Below are 27,804 nucleotides of genomic sequence, written 5' to 3'. Positions count from 1 at the left end.
TGAGGACCATGGCTTACTAGTTATAGTAACTAGTAAGTTACATGGTTATAGTTTTCCACAAAAACTTTACATTTCTCGGCTGGCTTATGCCTGTAATCCCAGCACTTTGGGAGTTAAAGGCAGGCGGATCACGAGGTCAGGAGATCAAGACCATCCTGGCTAACATGGTGAAACCCTGTCTCTACTAAAAATACAAAAAAGATTAGCTGGGCATGGTGGTGGGCGCCTGTAGTCCCAGCTACTCAGGAGGCTGAGACAGGAGAATGGCATGAACCCAGGAGGCGGAGCTTGCAGTGAGCCGAGATCGTGCCACTGTACTCCAGCCTGGGCAACAGAGTGAGACTCCATCTCAAAAACCAAAAAACCAAAACAAACAAACAAAATAACTTTACATTTCTCTTTGAAAAGGCCCAATGATGAGAACCAAAGGGACCAAATGATTAGTCTGTAAGTAAACCTAAGGATAGTTTTAAAATGGGAAAAGTTCCATGCCCTTGATGGTTTCGTTATCAGAAGGATGCCTTGTTATACAATATGTCTTCCCCATGGGAAATTAGGTCCTCTTGGAATTCTTCCATCTCTACTGCAGTCCCACAACACCGCTGAGAGTTAAGATAATAAATACACACTGGCAGTGTCTTTGACCTAAGATATGCCAGAAATGCAAGGCTTTGGTAAAGGGAATCTTAGCATATTTCCTTACAGACAAGGATAGCTATTATTATCTAGTAAATATCATTAATATTACTAAGAAAAGTACACATTGACTCACTCATCCAATGGATACTGACTACCCAATGTGTATGAGACACTGTGGGATTACATAGATTATATAGCCTAGTAAAAATTAAAGTTATTTTATTTTATTTTATTTTATTTTGAGACAGGATCTGACTGTCACCCAGGCTGGACTGCAGTGGTGCGATCTCAGTTCACTGCAACCTCCTCCTCCTGGGCTGAAGTCATTCTCCCACCTCAGCCTCCCAAGTACCTGGGACTACAGGCATGCACTACCACACCCAGCTAATTTTTTTTGTATTTTTTATAGAGATGGGGTTTCACTATGTTGCCGAGGCTTGTCTTGAACTCCTGAGCTCAAGCAATCCGCCCACCTTGCCTTCCCAAAGTGCTGGGATTATAGGCGTGAGCCACTGTGCCTGGCCTAAGGTTTTTCAAAAAACTTAATACAAAGTAGAAAGTGATGATAGTGGCCGGGCACAGTGGCTCACACCTGTACTCCCAACACTTTGGGAGGCAGAGACTGGAGGATTGCTTGAGCCCAGGAGTTTGAAACCAGCCTGGGAAACATAGGGAGACCCTGTCTCTACAAAAAAAAAGTTTAAAACAAACTTAGCTGGGCATGGTGGCATGCACCTGTAGTCCCAGCTACCCAGGAGGCTGAGGCCGGAGGATCACTTGAGCCTAGGAGGTCAAGGCTGCAGTGAACCATGATCATCATGCCACTGGACTCCAGCCTGGGCAATAGAGCAAGACCTTCTCAAAAAAGAAAAGAAAGAAAGTGATGATTGTAATAGAACAGGCTTATTAGCCTGTGAATTAACATGCAGAATTTGCAGTTTTCAGACCATTTTGATTGGTAAAGTTTTATGTGATCTTCACAAACATCAATTTAGGTTAGACCTGTAATACATTCCCTGGTTTTACAAATATGAAGAAATACATATATTTATAATGTTTATTGATAATTTTTATGCTTTTATCTAGCTTTTTATAATCAGAGAAGCATGAAAAGAATCATAAAAATTTGTTATGGTTAGTATGGATAGATTTTCCATTGGAAAAGATTTGAGACAAAACTAAGAATGGCATACATCTGACCAGGCGTAGTGGCTCACGCCTGTAGTCCCAGCATTTTGGGAGGCCAAGGTGGGTGGATCACTTGAGGTTAGCAGTTCGAGACCAGCCTGGCCAACATGATGAAACCTCATCTGTACTAAAAATATAAAAATTAGCTGGGTGTGGTGGCACACGCCTGTAATCCCAGCTACTTGGGAGGCTGAGGCAGGAGAATCACTTGAATCCGGGAGGCGGAGGTTGCAGTGAGCCAAGATTACACCACTGCACTCCAGTCTGGGCAACAGAATGAGACTTTTGTCTCAAAAAAAAAAAAAAAGCGTACATCTTTATAATACAGATACAAAGGAAAAGAGTTGGTGTGAAAACCGTTTCTGATTTATTCGTGTCTTTTGCTGCTATGGTGGTTACTACATGTATCTGGATTTATGAGACCTGCAATAAAAGCAGGAGAAAACTGATGGACCTTTTAATAAGCACCGGTACAGAGTTTGGTCACACAAATGACACTTTTATGACTCGTGTGCTATAAATATGACATGGGAGGTAAATGGTCTTGCTTAGATAGCGTTTCCTGGTAAATTGATTCACAACTGCTTTAAAAATGTGTATTTACCTTGAATCTGTAAACTTTGTAGGCATTAGTCCTGTAGTGAAGCATTAGGGCTGGTAATGAAAAACACAGGCCTTGCCCTTCATTTACAATATTCTGAAGGATATACATATTTTCAAAAGCATCCATAAGACCCTTAATAAAATATTAGTAAATTGAAGGCTGGGCGTGGTGGCTCACGCCTGTAATCTCAGCACTTTGGGAAGCTGAGGTGGGTGGATCACCTGAGGTCAGGAATTCAAGACCAGCCTGACCAACATGGAGAAACGCTCTCTCTACTAAAAATACAAAAAAGTAGCCAGGCATGGTGGTGCATGCCTGTAATCCCAGCTACTTGGGAGGCTGAGGCAGGAGAATCGCTTGAACCGGGGAGGCAGAGGTTGCAGTGAGCCGAGATTGCACCGTTGCACTCCAGCCTAGGCAACAAGAGTGGAACTCTGTCTCAAAAAAAAAAAAAATATATATATATATATGTAAATTGAATCTAGCAGTACATAAATGCATCATGACCACGTAGGGTTTATTCTGGGAGTGCATAGTTGGCTCTGCATTGAAAAGCCAATCAAATTAATTAATCATATCAACAGAATAAATAGGAAAAACCATATGATTTTGTCAGTAGATGCATAAAGAGTATTTGACAACCTTCAACATTTATTCATAATTAAAAAAAGATAACTAGGAATAGAAGGAACTTCCTTAGCCTGAAAACAAAAAGACTGTCTACAAAAAACCTGTAGCTAGCATCATATTTAATTGTGAAAGACTGACGGCTTTGCCCTAAAATTGGGAACAAGACCATAATACCTGCTTTACTGACTATTCAATATCATGCTGGAGGTTCTAGCCAGTGTAGTAAGGCAAGAAAAAGAAATAAATCTTTTCATATTCACATAAGACATAGTTATAAGGAGAAGATCCCAAAGAACTTGGAAAATAAGCTACTAAAACTGTTAAGTCAATTTAGCAAGATCACAGGTACAAGATTCATATACAAAAATTAACCTTCTTCGTTCTTATACTATGGTTTTACTATATAGTTCATGATTATTTAATATAATTTTGAGAAACAAATAAGCTGGATGATATTTAATCTTATTCCAAAAAGCACTTTCCTTTAAAATGATCAAGAAAATTTTAAAACAGTGCTATTTACAGTAGCATAAAAAATATCCTGTGGTTTGGCACAAGGATGGAGACATATATCAATAGAACAAAACAGTCCAGAAATGGACCCACACACTTGTTATCAGTTGATTTTTGACAGAGGTTCAAAGGCAATCCAAGAGAAGGCATAGTCTCTCATCAGATGGTATTGAAACAATTGGATATACATATGCACAAAAGAACCTTGACACTTCATTAGAAAATAACCCCAAATGGATCATAGTCTAAAATGTAAAATGTAAAACTATAAGACTTCTGGAAGAAAACATAAGAGAAAATCTTTGTGAACCTGGGTTAGATAAATATTTAGCTATAACATATAAAGCACAATCCAGAAAGTAAAAACTCGATACATCAAACTTTGTAAAATTAAAAACCTTGGCTCTTTAACAGACACTGTTAAGAAGACCTAGACATAGGCTGGGCACTATGGCACACGCCTGTAATCCCAGCACTTTCGGAGGCCGAGGCTAATCACATGAGGGCAGGAGTTCAAGAACAGCCTTGCCAGCATGGCAAAACCCCATCTCTACTAAAAATACAAAAAATTAGTTGGGCGTGGTGGTGCACACCTGTAATCTCAGCTACTGGGGAGGCAGAGGTTACAGTGAGCCAAGATCATGCTGCTGTACCCCAGCCTAGGCAACAGAGCAAGACCCAGTCTCAAAAAAAGCTAAAATAAATTTTAAATTAAAAAAAAAAAAAAACCTAGAGACAAACCACAGATTGGGAGAAATAGTTACAAATCACATATCTGGTAAAGGACTTTTATCCACAGTATATAAAGAACTCTCAAAATTCAATAATAAAATAAGCAATCCAGTAGAAAAATGAGCAAAATATTTGAATAGACACTTTACCAAAGCTATATATAACAAATCAACAAATTAAAATTAATTCAGCATCATTAATGAAACCCCTCTAAAATGGGCTTAAACATTAGAGGTCAAGTATTGGATCCCACTAGGAAATGCCACGGAGAGATTAACCTCAATCAGTCCAAACCTTTTTATTCATGACACGATCACTTTGCTGGGCAGCAGAAGGGAGGCCCTTCACTCTGCTAATAAGGCAGACGGGCCCCCTTCCATGGCCATGAGAGGAATGCCAGCTTAGCCAAGCTACAGTCTGGTAGGAGCATTTCTTCAAATTCCAAGCTGGGGTCCTAAAATTCACCCTGATTGGCCTGCTTAGGTCACATGTCCACCCATGATGAAGCAATGCCTGTGGCCAGGAAATAGATTTGTGCTGATTAGTGTAAGTCCAGGCCACAATTTTTTTTTTATTATTATGCTTTAAGTTCTAGGGTACATGTGCACAACATGCAGGTTTGTTACATATGTATACATGTGCCATGTTGGTGTGCTGCACCCATCAACTTGTCAGCACCCATCAACTTGTCATTTACATCAGGTATAACTCCCAATGCCATCCCTCCCCACTCCCCTCTCCCCACAATAGGCCCCGGTGTGTGATGTTCCCCTTCCCATGTCCAAGTGATCTCGTTGTTCAATTCCCACCTATGAGTGAGAACATGCAGTATTTGGTTTTCTGTTCTTGCGATAGTTTGCTGAGAATGATGGTTTCCAGCTGCATCCATGTCCCTACAAAGGACACTAACTCATCCTTTTTTATGGCTGCATAGTATTCTATGGTGTATATGTGCCACATTTTCTTAATCCAGTCTGTCACTGATGGACATTTGGGTTGATTCCAAGTCTTTGCTATTGTGAATAGTGCTGCAATAAACATATGTGTGCATCAGGCCACAGTTCTTGAGCCATGGATAGTGTTAACTTCCTCCAAAGTTCAAGTGCTTTAGTGGAAGCAGAGTAACTACCTAAACTTCAATTGGTAGAAATTTCCAAGGTGAAGCAGGCACGGTGCCCACCACACTCCATCACTAAATCACTCTAATTTGTGTTAAAGTCATGCTTAGTAACGCTCCATGTCGTAGCATTGTCATTGTTCCTCAGAAAAGGAAAATTGCTAGATGGTATTTATTAAGACTAGGAACAAAACTTGAGAGCCCCTGTGATGGTATCAGTGTCAGTTTTTCCATGTATTACGCAGTTGTGCAGGGTGATCCTTTTTCGTTTTTGCTTGTGACCATGATTGAAAAAATGCCTCCCTAAAAAAAACTGCGGTGATGAAGAAACGGCTCCCTAAAAAAGAATGTTGTAAGTGTCTGTTGTGAAAAGTTCCTCCTCGCAGTCTTAGCATTTAGCATTCTGCAAGGGGTGCCATGTCGCAGTCCCCCTAACGCTCTTCTCTTGCTGCTGGCCCTCCTCTTTGATCAGGACGTGCTGATGGAGCTCCTTGAGCAGTGCGCAGATGGACTCTGGAAAGCCGAGCGCTATGAGCTCATCGCCGACATCTACAAACTCATCATCCCCATTTATGAGAAGCGGAGGGATTTTGAGGTATGGGAGTGCCTTTTTGTTTTTTTCCTATTTGAAAGCATGACGCTGTGACATATAGCCAGACCTGCACATATGCAAGAGAGGAAGCAGGTCACAGGCCGGTGATGAGCGGGGGAGTCTCTGACCCTCCACGTGACGCTGAAGGTGGTGGCCAGTCATCATCGCCAAATAGTCATCGGGTATCACCCAGACCTGGGCCCCGCCTCTGTGGAGACCCCCACATCTCAAAGTACAGGGTAACCACCTGGCACTCCACTTTTGAAAGGCTGCCATGAACAGAGTTTTGTGATCACCAGGCGTCCCCTTTCTCAGAACTCTTCCTTACTCCACCTGCGTGGAAAGATGGTGTCCCTTCCGCCCATGCTGGCCTTGGGAGTTCATCCAGTTTCTCTAGGCATATCAAATGGAGCAGGAAAAGCAAAGGCCAAGAATCACGTTGGGGAACCATCTCTGACATCGCACCTTAACTTGAAAACAGGGCTTGCTTACTATAATGTGGAAATGTGATGGGTCCTCACATGTGGGCTGGCCTTTGGGTAGGAAGCGTTACCATTCATTAATGATCACTACAAGCAGCGCAGCCAGGATGTGCGTGAGTGTATTTTTATTCAAGTTCGAGGACTTTCACCTCCATTATCACATTTGTTATTTTAAAATCGATTCTCCTGTTTGCACATGGGAAGAAATGGGCTTTGTTCTGCTTTCCAGAGGCTGGCCCATCTGTATGACACGCTGCACCGGGCCTATAGCAAAGTGACCGAGGTCATGCACTCAGGCCGCAGGCTGCTGGGGACCTACTTCCGGGTAGCCTTCTTCGGGCAGGTGAGCCTCCTGTCTGTTCTGCAGTGTCCTAAGTCCTTTAAGGAAAAAAAAAAAAAAAAAAAAAAACTATAATAAAGTTATATCTTATAAATTCTCTGTTTTCTGCAAATGCTAATTTGATGAATTTGTCATATTTAGTATGATTCTTACCTTCCTCAGTAGTAAACTTTCTGCTTTTTTTCTTTCTTCCTGTCTTTTCTTTATTACTTTCTTAAGGCAGCGGTAAGTTCTTCCTCCATAAGACATTCTTAGCAACATCTTTGGTACTTCAGTGTGGTTTGCAAGTTTCCTTTCCAAGTCTGTATGTATATCTGTCTAGTCATTACAAACTCCAAAAAAATTAACATTTTATTCCATTTACAGAAATAAATCACCTGTTTTCGTATACATCTATATTGCATGTTTTAAACCAAAATTAAGACTTTCTGGTGTCCTTTGTGCCTGTGCATCTTTATCTTTTGTAATATCATATCTCCACAAGTATATTTACAATTACAGTATTTCAGAAACCCTATAGAAAAGGATTTATCTAAATTTAACTTAAATCTTAACCTTCAAGTCTCTAACATTATTAAATGGTATAAATTATAATACATGTATTTAGGGCGTGTGGTTTTCTATGAGCATTATATAACCTTCAATTTATTCTGTTATTGTCTTTTATAACTTTATAGCAATACCAGTTTACAGACAGTGAAACAGATGTGGAGGTAATTACAGTAAATGCCTAAAAAGCAAGTAATATAGCGAAATTACTGCATCTAAACTCCTAGTTTGATGTGGATGTTTTTTGTTTCATTCTAGCCTGCATTTTTTTTTTTTTTTTTTTTTTTTTACTGTTTTGTGCACCATTTTCTCTCTCTTAATTTAGATGAGAAACTTTTAAAAATTTTCTTTTAAACATTAACCCCAGTTGGACTTTCTAATTTTCAACCTTTTTCACTTCCCATGCAATTCTAAGCCTTGTAGTCAAACATGATTGGTGCTAAAACAGATGATGACTGGTGAGATGAAAATATTTTCTGATATTGAGCTACAGGTCTTCAATATTTTTTTCTCATCGGTAAAGCAAAATACAATTTATACAAGCTTTACATAACTTTTACTAAACCTACTCCAGAGCCCGAAACGCTTCAGGTCATGCCATAAAATCCTGTGTGCATGGGAGCCGTCAGGAGAAGGGAGGCATGTCCACTTCCGAGCCTGCCTGTTGCGGGCTGCGTATCATTTTCTAGTGAGTTCTGCTTCTTGGGAAAGTGAAACAGGCTTGACACCCATTAGACTTCCCTGGAACAGCACAGTCTTGTATCCAAAATCTCTCATTTCACTCAACACTTAATGACCGCATTCTTGAATAAGTTTGCAACTTTGTGTTTTTCCTTTATCTTTGCACCTAGACTTCATGTTATTACCATTTCCTTTCTCATTCAGAAAACCCGTTTAAGTAGGATCTTTAGACTCATTCCTTTTTTTCCCCCTTGTAACAAAAGAACCCTTCCTAGGTGGTAAACCTTGGGCTTACATTCAGGGATAGCTCTAATTGTGCTTTATGTCACAGGGATTCTTTGAAGATGAAGATGGAAAGGAGTATATTTACAAGGAACCCAAACTCACACCGCTGTCGGAAATTTCTCAGAGACTCCTTAAACTGTACTCGGATAAATTTGGTTCTGAAAATGTCAAAATGATACAGGATTCTGGCAAGGTACGACCATGTTTGGATAAGTTTCATAGCAATGTAATGCTGTGATTGATTACATATTATATATATTTAAATGTATATAGGAAAAAACTCAAGAAAAATATTAAGGATGGTTGGCCGTGAGTGGCAGGTGTATTTTCTTCCTAATACCTTTAGTGCTTTCCATTACATGCTTGACATTAAAAAATCTTTATCGCCTAATTTTTAAAACATCTAATTTTACAAAATAATTAACATCTGATGGAATACGCCATTTTTAGTCCAGCTATTTAGAAACTCTGACAGAATGAGGCCCACGGCTCTGTTACTCACTGCACCTCTCCCTGCATATAGCACATGACTTGCCACTCTGTCACTGATGGCTGGATGTAAGAACAGGTGAACAGATGGGTGGATGGGCAAATGGATACATGGACAGGCCAAGGAATGAACTCACCAGCAGCATGACTGTGGGAACAGTAATCACTTTCTGCTTAGAGAGGCTGTCCTTTGGCATTCTGTTCTCACGAAGACCCTTTTGGAACCTGCACCTTTGTCCTGTACCTTTGTGTGTCCCACCCTCCTCAGGACATCTCCAGGAGGTCTGGTCTCCCTCAAGCAAAGATAGTGCCCCCGTTCTTTGTGTTAGAAATGCACCTCCTCCTCCGCTCTCACCAGTGATGAGCCCTGCCTCTTCCTAAAGACACCATTTTAGAGAGATCCTTAGTTCCTTTAGTTACAGGGTGAACTCCAAAATTGGGGTTCAGCCTGGAAGGCCCTGGGGGTTCTTGGCTTTGCACAGAAGGAATTCAAGAGCAAGCTGACAGAGTAAAGTAAAAGAAGTTTATTAAGAAAGTAAAGGAATAAAAGAATGACTACTCCACAGGCAGAACAGTGGCATGGGCTGCTTGACCGAGTAAACTTATGATTATTTCTTGATTAGATGCTAAACACGGGGTGGATTATTCATGAGTTTTCTAGGAAAGAGGCAGGGAATTCCCAGAACTGAGGATTCTCCCCCTTTCAGAGCATATAGAGGAACTTCCAGGTGTTGGCTTGGTGTTTGTAAACTGTCATGGCGCCAGTGGGAGTGTCTTGTAGTATGGTAATGCATTATAATTAGTGTACAATGAGCAGTGAGGACAACCAGAGGTCGCTTTCATTGCCATCTTGATTTGGATGGGTTTTGGCCGGCTTCTTTACCACATCTCATTTTATCAGTGGGGTCTTTGTGACCTATACCTTGCAAAACCAGTCCTACCGACCTCCTGTCTTACTTCTTTCCTGAACCCTCCTTTGGAGTCCTCAGTACTGGAATCTGTTTCTTTGGGACCCATCATTTTCTCCCAAGAAGAATCCTCAGTTCTCCTGCCCAGCTGGGTAGGGATCTGGGGAGGGGACCGCCAGGGGAGGAGTACACATCTGACTGCTGGATTCCAGATGCAGAAGTACCCGCCCTTGCCCACTCGGTACCTTGCCTACATTGCACTGAGCCTAGTAGACCCACTCAGTGTTTGTCCAGCCCAGTTTTTTCAGAGAACGACCTCTTCTCTCTTGTGCAGTGGAGCTAGGGAAGGGAACCTGGAATTCCGACTCCAGATGGAGACTTCGGGCCACTGTCCCCATTTTGTGCCCTCCATCTCACTCAGTCTCTCGAATTGCTTCAAGGGTAAGCCTCCGCTGGCTTCTGGGGGCTGCACTGACTTACTTCTGTTACCCACCTCATTGGAACATGGATTAGGTTTCTCTGCTTTGCTGAGTTGGGTAGAACGCCTCAATGTGCCTGTCCTCCAAAAATTCATTGACACGTCTCCTCTGCTGCTGTCTTCTGTCCCCGTCCCTGGATCCATGCAGGTTAATTCCTAACTGTCCTTTTAAAGAGTTGCACAAAGGAAAAAGGATGGACACATATGGGTCAATTTTTAACCAGAAACCCTAACTCAACCTTATTATGACCCCCTTGCTTCATAGATTTGCCTCTTTCTCTGAAACTGAAACCTTTGTCTGGATCAAGTGGTTGCTTTAACGGGACAGCCTTTTCTCCAGGTTCTCAGTCATTCTCCTTCCCCTTTAAATATGAGGCAGCAGCTGAGTTACTGGATCATCTGTTCTACCAATCACCAGTCCTCCCTTCCTGTCCTGATTCACATGTCCAGCCCAGAAAGCGAAATGTAGGGAAATACCACTGAAACATGGGCAAGACAGCTTCACTCCCACTGCCTTTAAATTCTTTCTGCTTTAAATTATTTCTGCTAAAGAAAGTTAAGTTTTGGGCTGGGCGTGGTGGCTCACGCCTGTAATTCCAGCACTTTGGGAGGCCGAGGCGGGTGGATCACGAGATCAGGTGATCAAGACCATCCTGGCTAACACGGTGAAACCCTGTCTCTACTAAAAATACAAAAAGATTAGCCGGGCGTGGCGGCGGGCACCTGTAGTCCCAGCTACTCAGGAGGCTGAGGCAGGACAATGGCGTGAACCTGGGAGGTGGAGCTTGCAGTGAGCTGAGATCGCGCCACTGCACTCTAGCCTGGACAAAAGTGCGAGACTCCGTCTCAAAAAAAAAAAAGAAAGTTAAGTTTTAATAGGTTTGGATAAAATTAGAATGAATGGCCAAATGGCTTTTTCTATAATACAAATAATAACTTTTTTTTATTTTTATTTTTTGAGATGGAGTCTCACTCTGTCACCCAGGCTGGAGTGCAGTGGCACGATCTTGGCTCACTGCAATCTCTGCCTCCCAGGTTCGAGAGATTCTCGTGCCTCAGCCTCCCGAGTAGCTGGGGTTACAGGAGTGCGCCACCACACCTGGCTAATTTTTTTATTTTTGGAGAGACAGGGTTTCACCATGTTGGCCAGGCTGTTCTCCAACTCCTGACCTCAAGTGACCTGCCTGCGTCAGCCTCCCAAAGTGCTAGGATTACAGGCGTGAGCCACCGAGTCTGGCCCAAATAATAACTTTCTATGACTTTATGTATTTTCTTCTAAAGTTTCAGGCACTTTTCCATCTGTTTTTCATTCTTCTTCACAGTCATCTCTGTTTTGAGAACAGCTCTCTTTTGTTTGCCTGCTTGCACCAGTATGGCTCCATGTTCTCTGCAGTCATTTCTTTTGTGTCCCTTTTTATTGCTCTAGAAGGTTAAACACATTAAAATGTGCAAAATTCATTTGTCTTCCTAGTGAATTAGCTTTTGTTTCTGCATAGGAAATGCCTATGTTTAATTCTCTATCATGTCACAGAAATGAGAGTACCACCAATTCTAGCAATGTGGTTTTAAAAGCATTTATGTGTTGAACAGAAACTAAATTTATCATTAGAATAGTCTAGATTAATCGGTACCTGTATTAAATTAATTAATATGTAGCTATTTGCATCTAATCTCAGCTGTCTATAGAGTAATGATAATTTGGAGGCCTAGCTTCCAAACATTATTCCTAAAATAAACATTTGTCTCTCTAAGCCAAATATACTAAAAATGCAGTTTAAGAAACAATCAGGGAAATCCAGACTGGAGGTCATTCAATAAGAAAACCAGCAGTTTGGGAGGCCAAGGCGGGCGGATCACCTGAGGTCGGGAGTTCGAGACCAGCCTGACCAACATGGAGAAACCCTGTCTCTACTAAAAATACAAAATTAGCCGGGCGTGGTGGCACACACCTGTAGTCCCACCTACTCAGGAGGCTGAAGCAGGAGAATCACTTGAACACAGGAGGCAGACATTGCAGTGAGCTGAGATCATGCCATTGCACTCCAGCCTGGGCAACAAGAGCGAAACTCTGTCTCAAAAAAAAAATAAAAATAAAAATAAATAATTAATTAATTCAATGTTATGGGAAAAATGAATGATAGGGAATTCTTCTAAATTAAACATGACTAGGGACATAACAACTAAATGTAAAGTGTGATTGTTGATTAGATTCTGATCCAAACACAGGTATCTATAACTAACATTCTGGAGACATTTGAGAAAATGGTAATGTAGACTGAGTATTGGATGGTATTAGGGAATCAGTGTTAATTTGGGTGGGCATGATAACGTATTGTGGTTGTAGAAGCGAACGCCCTCAGTTTTAGGAGAAGCTGACTGTAGTATCCTGATGTGCTCTGCTTGCTTTGAAATGGTTCCACTGGAAAGAAAAGTCTGTATGTGTGTGTGTGCGCGCGTACACAGGTGTATGTGTATGTATATTTGAGACAAATAGAGCAAACTGCTAGCAGTTGTTGATCCAAGTGGTGGATATGTGGATGTTTGTTGTACTCTTTTCTCCATTATATTTACTAATAAAATGTTGGAAAATACCACGTAGGTAAGGACTGAGCAGTTCCTTCACGGAGTACCAATCTTCCATTGTGCTGTTTCAATTAAAGGTCAACCCTAAGGATCTGGATTCCAAGTATGCCTACATCCAGGTGACTCACGTCATCCCCTTCTTTGACGAAAAAGAGTTGCAAGAAAGGAAAACAGAGTTTGAGAGATCCCACAACATCCGCCGCTTCATGTTTGAGATGCCGTTTACGCAGACCGGGAAGAGGCAGGGCGGGGTGGAAGAGCAGTGCAAACGGCGCACCATCCTGACAGGTATGGGCCCCAGAAGCCTCATGGACACCAGCCTGGACGCCTCGCTGAAGAGCTGTCCAGAGGGATTCAGAAGCTTCAGGACTGGAAGGGCCTTTCGAGCTCAGTTAGCCACCACCACACCCATTTCAGTTTCCCATTTATCTAGTGCTTCCTTTTGAATACTTGGGATGTTTTTCTGTTGACACTTCCTTCTTCCACAAGACCAGAAGTTCATATCCAATCGAAGGTCACTTACCCTTCTGAGAGTCTGATGAAAATGGCAGGCCTTATGTGCCCAGATGCTTTTGCACACAGTCTAAGGTGACTTATGGACTCCAGGTCCAGCAGCCACACCCAGTCCTGGAGGGACCCATCTCACACACCTGTCTCAGGTTCTAGCATGGACCTGCTCAGCAGTCTCAGGCTGTGAGTAAACGGGATGTGAGCTCGGATCGCCCACATCATTGCCCCTGGGGGCTGGCCAGCTGCCACTTGAATGCCTCCTCCGCCAGGAAGCTCACTGCATTCAGTGGCTGTCCACAATTTCAGCTTAGGCAGTTCTCACTGATCCCTTTGGCACTGTTGAGCCAGTGACAACCCACTCTGGGAAATGTGTTTTGCATCATTTCCCAGCCCCTGGCAAGTGTCCAGTCATCCTCGGGTGATTTTTACCTTCTGGGGGAGAGCTTGACCCATCCATGCCTCGTTAGGGTCAGCGACATCACTGGGGTAACCTAACATAAAATGCTTCCTTGACCAAGCAATATCAGTGGGAGGGCCGTTCAGAATGCCAGGTGTGCCAGTTTTCACCACACGTCTTCCAAAGAGTGGCCCTAGTTAAGTCAGACCAGGAAAGGGCCTGCTTCCCGGAAGTTGGGGTTGTTGAGTTTCCGTCTGGGCAATAATATGCACTATCATGATGAGTGGAAGGAGCTGTGGAGATGCCGCGCCCAGGGGCTTATCAGCTCTCACCCGCAAAGTGTATGCTTTAAAAAGACAGATTGGATGGCGTGGGGTTTAAATCTCAGTAAAGCTGTTATCAAAAAAAAAATACAGGTTTTTATGAATTAGCCCAGGACAACGTATTGCAGGGAGCTTTTCACACTCCCTATGAGGGAAATGAGATAAAAGTTAAAACAAAACAAACAAAACTGTGTTCTTAAAGTGTCCCTACTCCTGCTTTTAAGAAGATAGCATATGTAAAGCACAAATGATATTATCCTCACAAACATCACCCCACCCCAAATAATTATTTTTTTAAGGCACATATTAGTAGCAAATTCTCATTAAGCAAGATAACTGCTCTTCGAGACGGAATCACTTTATGGGAATCACCAGCTTACAGTGTTTATGGCTCAGCTGTGATGACTTCCCTTCTGACCCGCTAAGTCAGTGGTTACCAAAGGTTGGTCCAGGACCAGCAGCATCAGCACGCCCAGGGAACTTGTTAGAGATGGAAGTTCCAGGTCCCCACCTCCGAAACTGCTGGATCAGAAACTCTGGGGGCGGGGCCAGCTCTTTGTGTTCAGCAAGCCCTCCCGGTGATCCTGGTGCACGCTCAGATTAGAGAACTGCTGCCTGTAATAAACCTAGTTCACTGCTGAGTCAGGGTCAGAAGTTTTGGGTTGGTTATTGTTAAGGCAGTGTACTGATTCATAAACGTTCATGACGATAGGCTGTTTTCCCAGGGCACATTTCTCCATCGTTTTGTTAGGGACTACTTTAGATTAGATAAAGCACATGAGCAACGCTCTGTATCTGCAGGAACAAGGGGACAGAGAGTGCGCTGCAGGGAGAGGCGGGGCAGACACCTGTGTTGCTGGCTTAGGGACTGCCGTCCACAGCTGTGGGTTGAGGCAGCCTACACAGCGGCAACACTGTCCTGGGGGTCCTGTAGGCCTGGGTCACAGCCTCACTGTGTGACCTTGGGCAGGTCACGCTTCCTCTCTGTGCCTTAGTTTCCTCATCTGCAAAATGCGAGTTAGAACACTCATTATATTGTCATAAGTTTGTAAACAGTAAGCAGCAGAGGAAAGAAAGTTCTTCATTTTTTGCTAGATTTCATCTGCTGTTGAGCTAGATACACACACCAGGGCATTCTGAAGGCTGGACCTGAGGGTTTTCCCTCAACTTGTCAACCCCTCAGGTTCCTCTTCCATTGCATTGCTTCGTACCTAACCTTTGGCCTTCCAAAGGTCAAAGGGAGCCCAGGCCTTCCCTGCCCTCTGCACCAGGAAAAGGCTCACCTTCCTGGGTAGTTCGCAGTCAGCTGACTGTAACTGTGCGATCATTTGAAAAACCTCATAATCACCCTCCAGCCTCCTTCAGTGGAAATTTCCGAGCCTGTCCCAAAGAAGGGGGGCGGGGAGATGCCTCCCTGCCTTCTTTCATGGAACTTCTGCCAAGGAGTTTCTTCCCAGTCACTATTCCAGAGTCTTCCAAACCTGGGTTAGCCTCCGGCCCTCCACCTTCTATTCAAGACACACAAACCAGCAGTCACCATACTCATCACTGGGCCTGCCCTGTCCTCCTTTCTAAAGGGCTGGCTCAGTCGGTCACCTAATTGTCCACCTTCCAGAGCCAGGTTGGACTGTCATGCAGTCATTTGGGCAGTAATGCATTCATTCATTCAACAAAATGTATTGCACACTGACACTGTGCCCATTGGCACGCTAATGAAACACATCTGTGGGCCTGTGCAGCTGGCATTCTAGCCAGAGGAGACAGACGATAAACAGTACCCAGGTGAGTAAATATACCTCTGGTGGAACGTGATCTGTATTCCAGAGAAAGCAAAAGGAGACTGGGAACCTAGAGTTGACCTCCTTCCTCAGAAACAGGAAGGCAGCCCCACTCCTCCCCTGAAGCACAGCCCTCTGTCCAAGTACAAGCAGGCCTCTGCCAGCGCTCCCTCCCTGGGAGGCTGAGTCCTTGCCATCCTACCAGGGAGCTTTATGGATCCCCGGCGCTACCACTTAAAATCTGTGAAACCAAGTCAGGAGTCCTTCACCTTTCACTGATAAAACATTGTGAAAAGGCAGCAGGCCTGTAAGTATGTGACAAATGAGGCTGCCTCAGGGCGGACATGTTTTGCACCTTTGTCTGGATGTTGGATGGCCCATCGGAGCCCTGTGTTTCCCAGGGGCTGGCCCTGTTTCCCGTCCTGTGATGAGTCCTTCCCAATTAAACTTTTCCCTAGCCACTTGCTAACTAGAGACCAGGACCACTCCCGTCTGATATTTGCTTGTTCAAAAAGAAAATAAGCTTTTAAGTACATATCTACTATCTATTAGTAAATATATGTCAAGTGAGAATATTAGATATTTCTATATTATACAGAGCAGTAAGAAATGTGAAACAGCAAATCACAACCTGCTGCTTTTCTGTTCATTTTTAAATTAACTCCTTTGTGTTGATGTTTAGGTATCTCATTATGATAAAGGAAAACAATGTTAATCAGTTATTTTGGTTTAAAAACATATAAGAAAAAGTAAATACTTTTATTTTTCTTTCTTATTCATTGCTGTAAGTTTCAAAATACCTTTATTTGCACGACAGCTCCAAAAGTTTGTGAATTTCTGGTTCATGAAATCCTTTGCTTAGGAGTCTATTCTTTGTGTTTTTTTGGTTTGGGTTTTGGGGGAGTGGTTTTGTTTTCTTTTTTGAGACAGGGTCTCACTCTGTAGCCCAGGCTGGAGTACAGTGGCGCAATCACAGCTCACTGCAGCCTTGACCTCCCGGGCTCAAGCCAGCCACGTCAGTTTCCCCAGTAGCTGGGACTACAGGCATACACTACCATACCCAGCTATGGTATGGTTTTTGCCATGCTGCCCAGGCTGGTCTCGAACTCCTGGGCTCATGTGATCTACCAGCCTCGGCCTCCCAAAGTGCTAGGATTACAGGCGTGAGCACCGTGCCCACCCTAGGAATATATTATTATTTCTTATATTCTACTCATTTCTCAGATTTGTGCAAATTTAGCATGTGATTCAAAGTTATTCTATGGACAAAAATGAATTTTCTCAAGGATATTTTTATGGAACTATTTCCTGGACTTAATCTGTTATGTAGTATCTCAAGATTGTTTAGTCTTTTTTATGTTGTGAAAGTCGTCTTATATCCACTAACTCATTCAGACCTCAGAGCTTCCAAGGAAGGTAGGGCATTTGGAGTGAGAAAATTGAGTGGGGAATGATAACCTGATTTATTTAAAGACGAGCTTGTCACATTAAAAGGATAACAAGGACCCAACTCTCTTGACTTTGTGAGATACACGATTGTAAAGGAAGACAATATTCTAGCTCCACCAATTACTAGTATGTGTCTTTGGCAAGCTTCGAGTTCCTTGTTTTAAAATGTGAGGAATAATGACATCTGTAATAATCATTTCTGATAATAATCACCTCAGTAACACTAAAGCTCATGCAAGCCATGGAGTAATTCTGGGGCTCATCCTCTGCAGCCATACACTGCTTTCCTTACGTGAAGAAGCGCATCCCTGTCATGTACCAGCACCACACTGACCTGAACCCCATCGAGGTGGCGATTGACGAGATGAGTAAGAAGGTGGCAGAGCTCCGGCAGCTGTGCTCCTCGGCCGAGGTGGACATGATCAAACTGCAGCTCAAGCTCCAGGGCAGCGTGAGTGTTCAGGTGAGCCAGGCACAGCAGGCCGGAGGGCAGCAGGGGAAGCCCTTGCCCCTGGGTGACTTGCGAGTCATTTCCACCAACAAGGTCTACTTGAGAGCCTCGGTTTACCAAGTGATCCCTGCTCCCTTCCCCCAACGTCTATGACATTTCTCCTGATATCAGAAGGGGAGGAAAACTCATGATCCCCACCCCCCGCCCCATGAGGACTGACTGACTGTGGGGACAAGCGCCAGATCTCCATACACTACCCTCATTTGTCAGTATTTGGGGAATTCTGGGTGCCTGATTAGAAGCATCAAGACTCTTCCAAATACAAAGAAGTGTGGAGAGCAGTAGTTTTTCCTATAAAACTGTTGTTTTCTGTTTTCTGTGAAAATTGTATCCAAAAAAGTACCTTAAGTTTTACTCTTAATGGTATCTTTTGATTAATGAATTCACTATTTTAATATAGCCCAGTCAATCAATTTTTTCTTTATTGGTAGCATTTTTATGTTCTCTTTAAGAAATCTGTGTCTACTCCAAGATTTCACAGATATTCTCCCAGGTTTTCCTCCTTCGCTCAGCATCTGCATTAGGTCTGCAGTCCATCCGGAACTGATTTTTGTATATGTTATAGTGTGAGGGTCAGGATATATTTTTTCCATATGACCTTCCAAGTGATGTACACAATTTATTGAAAAGATCATCTTCGATCTAGATACTAACATATATGTTCAGTTTGTGAAAATTCATCAAGCTATATATTTGTGATATATGCACTTTTCCGTTCGTATATTATACTTTAATAAGAGGTTTTTAAAAAGTTATCTTTCTTACATGGTTTCCTAGTTAATTGGTAAATGTTAAATCACTTCCCTCCAGTAACAAGTATGACTCTTTACTTTCTTGGTATTTTTAAGTGTAGATAGTTGAAGCACATGTTTGTTCATATGTATATATGTGTGTGTGTGTGTGTATATATTTATTTGTATATCCTATTATTTTATCTTTCAAGAAGGGTATGTTTATGAAAGTTACATGTAGATTATAATACATAGGTTTTGGTTTTTTTTGGTTCATTTTCTGAAATTGTATTTTGTCAACTTCCCATCAGATCCACACTAAAAAACCATGAGTTGTTGCCTATACAATTCAATAGACATCTTTGTGTCATTCACCACAAAAGCATTTACAGATGTTTTTAATCTCTTTCCTGATACTCTCAAAGACATATGCACCAAATAAGTTAGCAAGCGAACATAAGTATTCCGGCAATGTGAGTGATTACGTAACAGGTCCAGAGGCCACAATTTTCTGTCGCTAAAAACAAAACCACTCAATCGACATGATCTGGGAACATCCAGTCCCTATGGAAAGGCCACTAGACGGCTGTGGCACCAGTCCAGGGTAGGGCTGGACCATTGAGCTTTCTAAAAGGCAAAATATGCCCTGCTAATTTGATGGTAACCTTAGCGTTTTAAATTCCCAATCATCTTAAAAAGCAAGAAATTCCGTGTTGAAATGAGAAGATTAAGTTTGTACTCATACCTACCAAAGTAACAACAAAGTTGCAGCCAGAGGAAATTAACTTTATCGTTTTATTTGCGTATCTCTGTAATTGTTTCATCAAGCAGCTCACTGGCGCTGCAGCTTTACTGGGCAGAGCCGTCTGTGGAGCTTCTTGGTATTTCACTCCAGGATCTTGTTATCAGACCTTATGGAGTCTCATCAGCCTTCCTCTTTCTATCTTCTTCAAATATGGACCGTCTTGTATCATTTTAGATGATCAGTCATTTGGGTCATCTTCAGGTGATTAATACGGTTCCCCCCACACACCAGCCTGGTGCTGAGTTCCACCCTCACGCATCTTGGGCTGTTCACCCATTGCTCCTGGCTCCGAGGCCCCCCTCTGACCACTGTGGCTGGAACCCTCCTGTCTCCCCACGTCTGGTGTGAGTTCCTGTGGCTCAGTTTTCCTGCCATTGCTAGACAAGTCCTGCCTACCATGGGTCAGAACCACACACGGACAGCTCCCCTAATTCCTTGCTAAGCTCACCAGACCTTCCAGGAAATATCATGCAGTGACCACATAGTCACATTCTTTCCCAGGCTGTCTCAGACGCCTGGAACATTCTTCTTCCCATCTCAGTGTGTCCAGCCTTCTTTCTCACCACATTCTTACCTTTCCTTACTTATCCAAAATCCGCAGACTCTTCTTAGCTGCTTGGAAGGATGATGCAGGGTTCTGCTTCACTCACGCCTGCTGTCTGCTCCTAACCTCTGGCTCTCCAGCACACCGCAAATGCTCACTTCATCCAAGCATAGCACATCAGTTTGCCCGTGGCTGTCTATACAATCCAATGAAATGAACAGTTACTGTATTTTTCAGTTTTTCACTGAATTCACCAGATTGGCCTGTTAGTTCCGTGTAGTGCGGCACAAATCCCCATGACTAAACACCTTGGAAGTAAGAATCCTTGACCTGGATTTGGAAGACCTGGGCTGTGATCTCTGATGTTTTGCTTATTGGCTGTTCAAACTTGAACAGGCCCCTAAGTTTTCCAAGCATTGGTTTCTTCTTACGTAAAATAAACCATCACCACAAGTGCCCCGAAGATGGCTGAGATCATGGAATCAAGCGGTGTGCAACAGAGTGAGCTTCATGGTTTCTTTTTGGGCTTAAGTTCCTGGAAGGCAGGGATTGTGAGTAGCTCACACCGACAGGCTTTTTAGTGCCTGCACACTGAAACTGAGCAGATTATCGTGGTAATCTTCCACCGAATGCAACTGAAAACCTTTGCTCTTTGTCTAGGTCAATGCTGGTCCCCTGGCCTATGCGCGAGCTTTCTTAGATGACACAAACACAAAGCGATATCCCGACAATAAAGTGAAGCTGCTTAAGGAAGTTTTCAGGTAAAGCACACTGAAAGCATCTTTTTCTCTTCAAGTATTGAGCATTTCTGCGCTCCTTCGGGAGAGAGATGCTGCTGGTCGGACTCATGCCTTATCCTCTGCGTGCCTTTGTTTCTCCCGCCTGTACCATTCCAGGCAATTTGTGGAAGCTTGCGGGCAAGCCTTAGCGGTAAACGAACGTCTGATTAAAGAAGACCAGCTCGAGTATCAGGAAGAAATGAAAGCCAACTACAGGGAAATGGCGAAGGAGCTTTCTGAAATCATGCATGAGCAGGTAAGGGCCGTGCTGGCTCCGACAACTTGGAGTTCTTGGTTAGGGGTGTGAGGTACACCCTATCATGACCTAGGCCACCTGATATCCTTCCAGAACCGTGGCATCTGAAGGAGAATGTGGCATACCACACTCCTGCCATGTTCTAGCACCAGGTCATTTGGGAACAGCGAACAGATTGCCCATACGCTGTTATCCACGACAAGCAGGGGAGAGCAGGCCCGCCTCCTCGTGGCTCTAAGAGGTGGCCATGTTTCCTAAGCTTTCTCTCTCCCCACCCCATCTAGCCAAAAAGAAAAGGAAAAACTCACACGAAAATATCCATACTGTTCTGACAACTTTATTCCTTTAATCCTTTGGAAAAAGCAGGACTTGCCAACCTAGTTTAAGGAATTATCTGTTGCATTCAATGTTTTTGCCATTTAAAAATACAGACCGATTCCATTTTTGACGATGTACAGTGGGCCTTAGCATTGTGAATTCTTCCTTTAAGTTCCTTGTCACTACGGGCATCTTCCTTGATTATTTTGCTGTTATCTCCTTCCTGTGGGTTTCTTCAGTAGGATTCTGTGTGTGAGCTCAGCTGTCACAGAGGAGATGGTGACCCGTACCCAGGGAATGCCTAGAGCAGCATCCACATTGTTTTTTTGTTTGTTTTTTTTCTTTTTTTTTTGTGAGGGGTCTGTCTCAGTCACTGTCCTTTCTCTATAATTGACATTAGCACCTTGATAACACAGAACTGCTCTGTCTGGCCCCTCCATTACCGTCCTTCAGTCTGGCACAGTGGAAGCCAGGGCCATTTGTGAAGCTATCCTATCCCCTGACAGTTTAGTTAGGACATTTTCATTGCAGGAAACGAACGTCAGTGTGTGAGCTTTAACTCACTTGCTTTTTTTCTCCTCCATGCTAACATGTTCAGCTGGGATGGTAATGTCATTTTTAAATTTTATTTTTCTGATAATCTGACTCAGAAAAAGCTGTTACTTTTTTGAGTTTGAGCAGCTGCAGACATTGGCATAATGACAGTACATGGGCAGAGGAAAGCACCGTCTTCTGGACATGTTAAAAAGTAGAGGCCGGACGTGGTGGCTCACTCCTGTAATCCCAGCACTTTGGGAGGCCAAGGCAGGTGGATCATCTGAGGTCAGGAGTTCGAGACCAGCCTGGCCAACATGGTGAAACACCATCTTTACTAAAAAATATAAAAATTAGCTGGGCGTAGTGGTGCACACCCTAGTCTCAGCTACTCAGGAGGCTGAGGCAGGAGAATTGCTGGAACCCAGGAGGTGGAGGCTGCAGTGAGCCAAGATTATGCCGCTGCCCTCCAGCCTGGGCAACAGAACGAGACTCCATCTCAAAAAAAAAAAAAGAAAAAAGAAAAAGAAAAAATGGAAACAATTAGAGGAAGGAATGTCTGAATAATTAAGCAGAACAGGAGGGACTCATGGGAACCAATTTTTGGAGAAAACTTGAGGTCTTTTCTGTGGAGCCTCCAGATTCCTATAGAATGGAGAGTTTGGTCAGTGGGTGCTGACATTGGGCACTAGAGAAGATGGAAGTCGTAAGAGATCATGGGCTGAAACTGTCAAACTCCCAGAGTACGGGGATATTTAATGCACTTGCTGTCAACTGCACCTTGAACTTTCCATTATGCCAACAGCTGTGAAGACTGAGCCCCTTTGAACCCCTGAAGGGCTGTAGTGGGGGTAGACCTGCTTTGGTGTTTCCAGGGGAGCCTCTGCTGGAGGTCAAGACCTACACTCAGATCCTTCTAGGCACCACTGGGCATGGAAAAATACTTGTTCAGGGTCAGAGGAGTAGCCACCCTCTCCCAAGACAAAATCTGTAAGACCCTGAGAAAAGGAGGCAGGAGAGAAACACAAATGCTCCAGATTTATTTTTAAAGGCTTTTTCAAGGTCAAGGCTAAGTTGTGTCCCAGTCAAGCACATGTAGGTAGAGCTCACGTTGCCTTATGATCTGGTGAGCCTAGAAGGCTCTCCATTCGCTAGCTTTGTAAAGGAAACATAATGTGCTGTTCTTGACTTTCTCCTAATAATCTCACCCGAGAACAGGCATTCACTAGATAAGCTGCAAGACTCCCTCTGTAAACCAGCAGCCAGGCTTTTCGGGCACTCATCACTCACGTGATGGAGTGAGTGTAGACTTGTGTGTGTGATGTGGGGTGCAACACTTTGAGAAATATCTGCTGCATCCTTACACTCAGTAACATTGTGTTGCACATGGCAACATTGCCTTAAACTCTGAAACATTGTGTTATATTTGGTAACATTGTGTCACACATGGCAACATTGCATTGCATATGGTAACACTGTGTCACACATGGCAACATTGTGTTGCACTCAGTAACACTGTGTTTCTGTCCTGGAGATCTGCCCCCTGGAGGAGAAGACGAGCGTCTTACCGAATTCCCTTCACATCTTCAATGCCATCAGTGGGACGCCAACAAGCACAATGGTTCACGGGATGACCAGCTCGTCTTCGGTCGTGTGATTACACCTCATGGCCCGATTGTGGGGACTTGCTTTGTCATTTGCAAACTCAGGATGCTTTCCAAAGCCAATCACTGGGGAGACCGAGCACAGGGAGAACCAAGGGGAAGGGGAGAGAAAGGAAATAAAGAACTATGTTATTTCTTAACAGATTTTCTATAGGAGTTGTAAGAAGGTGCACATATTTTTTTAAATCTCACTGGCAATATTCAAAGTTTTCATTGTGTCTTAACAAAGGTATGGTAGACACTCCTGAGCTGGACTTAGATTTTATTCTTCCTTGCAGAATAGTGTTGGAATAAATGGCCTACAGAAAAAAAGGTTCTGGGATCTACATGGCAGGGAGGGCCGCACTGACATTGATGCCTGGGGGACCTTTTGCCTCGAGGCTAAGCTGGAAAATCTTGAAAATATTTTTTTTTTTCCTGTGGCACATTCAGGTTGAATACAAGAACTATTTTTGTGACTAGTTTTTGATGACCTAAGGGAACTGACCATTGTAATTTTTGTATCAGTGAACCAGGAGATTTAGTGCTTTTATACTCATTTCCTTGCATTTAAAAAAATATGAAAGCTTAAGGAATTATGTGAGCTTAAAACTAGTCAAGCAGTTTAGAACCAAAGGCCTATATTAATAAACACAACTATGCTGAAAAGTACAAAGTAGTACAGTATATTGTTATGTACATATCATTGTTAATACAGTCCTGCCACTCTGTACATATATGTATTACATTTCTACATTTTTAATACATGAGCTTCTGCATTAAGTTTAATTGTGATAAATCTGTGCTGTTCCAGTATATGCAATACACTTTAATGTTTTATTCTTGTACATAAAAATGTGCAATATGGAGATGTATACAGTCTTTACTATATTAGGTTTATAAACGGTTTTAAGAATTTCATCCTTTTGCCAAAACGGTGGAGTATGTAATTGGTAAATCATAAATCCTGTGGTGAATGGTGGTGTAATTTAAAGCTGTCACCATGTTATATTTTCTGTTAAGACATTAATTTAGTAATTTTATATTTGGGAAAATAAAGGTTTTTAATTTTATTTAACTGGAATCACTGCCCTGCTGTAATTAAACATTCTGTACCACATCTGTATTAAAAAGACATTGCTGACTATTTGGGAGTGACTGCTGGGTGTTTATTGTTCAGCAGTCCTAAGGGAACAGGATACCAAAATCCTCGAGGGTGAAATCACACGGGGTCTGAAATTTTCTTTAATATACTTGAGCGGGGAAAAAAAGAGTGAGTAGAGACCACAGGACTGCCAGAATGCTAGTCATTGTTGAGGCTGAAGTTGGGTGCATGGGGAAGCATGATACCCGCTTCTCTGCTTTTGTGGAAGTTTCCATGATACGAATTTCCCAAGCAGGGGTCACGTCTTCAGAGGACCTGGATGAATGCTTTACTGGACCGTGGTCAGGATCTAAATCATACCAGTTACTCCCAAGTTCACGTGGATACCTTGCTACCTCTTCCTTTTTCCCCTTCGGCTGTAGCAAGACGTCCATCTTTATCCCCTCCCTTACTGGCTTCCAAGATGAGAACACTGGGATAATGCATAGGCAGCCAGGCACACCCTCTGTGCCCCACATGGTCAAGATCCCTGAACTGGGTCACATGATGGCTCCAGTTGCAGGTGCTGTTCCTGTTTCTGGTGTGCCTGGTGGCCCCAGCAGGTAGGTCAGCCCTTTGTCACTCAGCCCCATATGGTTCCATTGATGGAACTACATAAAATACTGAACAAAATAAAATAGCTGGAGTTTTGCCTTGAAGGGCTGTAAAGGCTGTCTTTTTATGTGACCAGTTAAGGAAAGAAAACGTGGGGTGCTGTGCACCCCTTGAGCACCCAGAAGCCAAGGGTCTTGTGACATCTGAAACATTTGCTACCTACCAATGGTAAGGCAAGAGGTCTTGGGAAGAGATGAAGAGGGGGCAAAGGGTCACCACGACCCATCCGAATCGACAGCCCACTTAGGCACTCATGACGCCACTGGGACTCACCCAGCATACGTTTGTTCCATGTTGCTGACATCCCAGCCCAGGCTAATAAACCTGAAGGCAAACATCAGCAGGTATGGGAGAAGAGCCTGGTGCTGAGCTGGACTGTCTAGTCATAAACGCCTCATCTAGAAACCATAAAACTCAAGTCACCATGTAGTAAGATAAATAGAAGTCTAGAAAGAGCCCATATCAGATAAAGGAAAGTCTGGAAGGCAGCCAGCCCTTGCTGATGACAGGAGTGGAGAGGGGAGCCATCTCTAAGTTGGGAACATCCTGCGGGGAAACATTCACATCAATTAAATCTTCCCTTCGTTATGTACAAACACTGGCGGAGCATTTTCTTGGGAATTTGTATTGCTAGTCTTCGGTAAATGGGGGTGGTTTTCCCATAGGTCCTACTTATTCTTTCTTTTAATTGAGGTAAAGTATACATAAAATGTATCAGTTTAACCATTTTTAAGTGTAAGTTTCATTGGCATCAAGTAGATTCTCATTGTTGTGCAACCATCACCACCCTCCGTCTCCAGATATTCGTCTTCCCAAACTCACACTCAGTACTCATTAAACAGGAACTTCCTTCCCCCCCCCCAACACTGCTTTTGAGGCGACACTGGAATTAAAACTCTAGTTAGTACCTTATCTGAGATATTAGCCAGGTGGCAACAAATAGAGCCAGCCCCTAGCACAGAAGACAGCTGCTGAGAGCAGACTGCAAGATGGCAAGGTAACCTGAGAGATGAGAAGCAGCCATTCGGAACGGTTTAATCATATAACTCAAAGTAGTGACTCCATTCCAAGAAAATGTGATCTCCATCCATGGGGGATCGTTTGTATAAACCATGGTACATCCAGATAGTGGAATACTGTGCAGCTGTAAGAATCTGCTCATTTAATGTATATAAGTTGGCTGGGCACAGTGGCTCACACCTGTAATCCCAGCACTTTGGGAGGCCGAGGTGGGCAGATCACTTGAGGTCAGAAGTTCGAGACCAGCATGGCCAACATGGTGAAACTCTGTCTTTACCAAAAATTCAAAAATTAGCCACTCATGGTAGCAGGTGCCTGTAATCCAGCTACTTGGGAGACTGAGGAACTAGAATCACTTGAACCCGGGAAGCAGTTTGCAGTGAGCTGAAATCACACCACTGCACTCCAGCCTAGGTGACGAGTGAGACTCTGTCTCAAAAAATAATAATAATGTATACAATTTGATGAGAGCAGACACGCATACACCTGTGATACCATCACCACAATTGAGGTAAAAAAGCATAGTAAATATATCCATCACTTCAATAAGTTTCCTCGTGCTCCCCCCTTATTTTGTGGTAAGGACGCTTAACATGAGATCAACCCTCTTAACAAATTTGTCAGTGCACAATAACAGTAATGTATATAGGCAAATAACACGTTTTACAGTTGTTACCTACAGCAAGGGAGAAGGAATGATGTACAGGGGACAGGGCTAAGAGATACACTTGTCTAATATCATTTGCTCTATAGATTTGGCTTTAGAACCATGAAAATATTTACATAATTATCAAATGAATTTTTAAATTTCTAGAAAATTGAAGGCAAAATGTGATAAATGAACCTAGCCATATAATACAATGTTGGTAACATACAGAAAGGAATTATTTCAAACTGTAAAATACAGTAATTTTACTGTGCTTTCTTAGTGTGATATGCCCTCAGGTCAAGAAGAGTGGCAATCAATAAATAAATGGTTGATTGATAAAAACTAGTTTCAGTAATCAAAAAGTGTTGCATTGGTTTTTATTCTGAGACTGTTTTATGTTTATTGCCAGAGAGAGTAAATGAGTATTTATGCTGGTATCATTGGGAACCAGGTTTTTACATGGGAAAAGAAAAGATGTGTCTATAAGACCAGCAGGGTTAAATTAAAACACTTTAGTCTGAACTTGATATGGAAATAACAACTGGGACTCATGATGTATTTTGTCTTAAACACACAATTATTTCCTAACTTGGTTCACTGGAAAAGACCTAAAAACAATGACCAACCCAGCAGCTACCGAGCACCACTAGTGCCCAAATTGTGAACCAGGCTCCCTGGAGAAGGTCTGATTCTGGATTTAGGAAAATGTCCAGGGCAACTTGAACTTTTTTTTTTTTTTTTTTTTTTTTTTTTTTTTTTTTTTTTTTTAGACAGGGTCTTGCTCTGTCGCCCAGGCTAGAGTGCAGTAGCATGATCTTGGCTCACTACAACCTCTGCCTCCCAGGTTCAGGCGGTTCTCCTGCCTCAGACTCCCAAGTAGCTGGGATTACAGGTGTGTACCACCACGCCCAGCTTATTTTTATATTTTTAGTAGAGACAGGTTTCACTGGGTTGGCCAGGCTGGTCTGGAACTCCTGACCTCTAGTGA

The 27,804-nt window shown here is 43.0% G+C and overlaps 1 protein-coding gene across 50 annotated transcripts in view; it reads left to right on the top strand.

The window, feature by feature from the left end:
* The window catches only part of DOCK9 (dedicator of cytokinesis 9), a 296,947-nt gene extending 272,412 nt beyond the window's left edge, over positions 1-24,535 (top strand). For 32 of the 50 annotated variants that reach the window (XM_065533432.1, XM_065533429.1, XM_065533426.1 and 29 more), the window contains 9 exons: positions 5,896-6,018; positions 6,727-6,840; positions 7,515-7,550; positions 8,399-8,545; positions 12,888-13,098; positions 17,540-17,730; positions 20,519-20,619; positions 20,755-20,893; positions 23,280-24,535. In XM_065533432.1, coding sequence (XP_065389504.1) covers positions 5,896-6,018; positions 6,727-6,840; positions 7,515-7,550; positions 8,399-8,545; positions 12,888-13,098; positions 17,540-17,730; positions 20,519-20,619; positions 20,755-20,893; positions 23,280-23,402 — 1,185 coding nt within the window. In that variant the 3' untranslated portion in view covers positions 23,403-24,535. The remainder of the gene's footprint in view (positions 1-5,895; positions 6,019-6,726; positions 6,841-7,514; positions 7,551-8,398; positions 8,546-12,887; positions 13,099-17,539; positions 17,731-20,518; positions 20,620-20,754; positions 20,894-23,279) is intronic. The other 18 variants (XM_045377312.2, XM_045377306.2, XM_065533433.1 and 15 more) reach the window with 1 other exon arrangement.
* Positions 24,536-27,804: the final 3,269 nt, after the last annotated feature.

Source organism: Macaca fascicularis, chromosome 17 (assembly GCF_037993035.2).
Source record: "Macaca fascicularis isolate 582-1 chromosome 17, T2T-MFA8v1.1".
In the NCBI taxonomy this organism is placed as follows: domain Eukaryota; kingdom Metazoa; phylum Chordata; class Mammalia; order Primates; family Cercopithecidae; genus Macaca; species Macaca fascicularis.
This window is presented reverse-complemented; position numbering and strand designations above follow the sequence as displayed.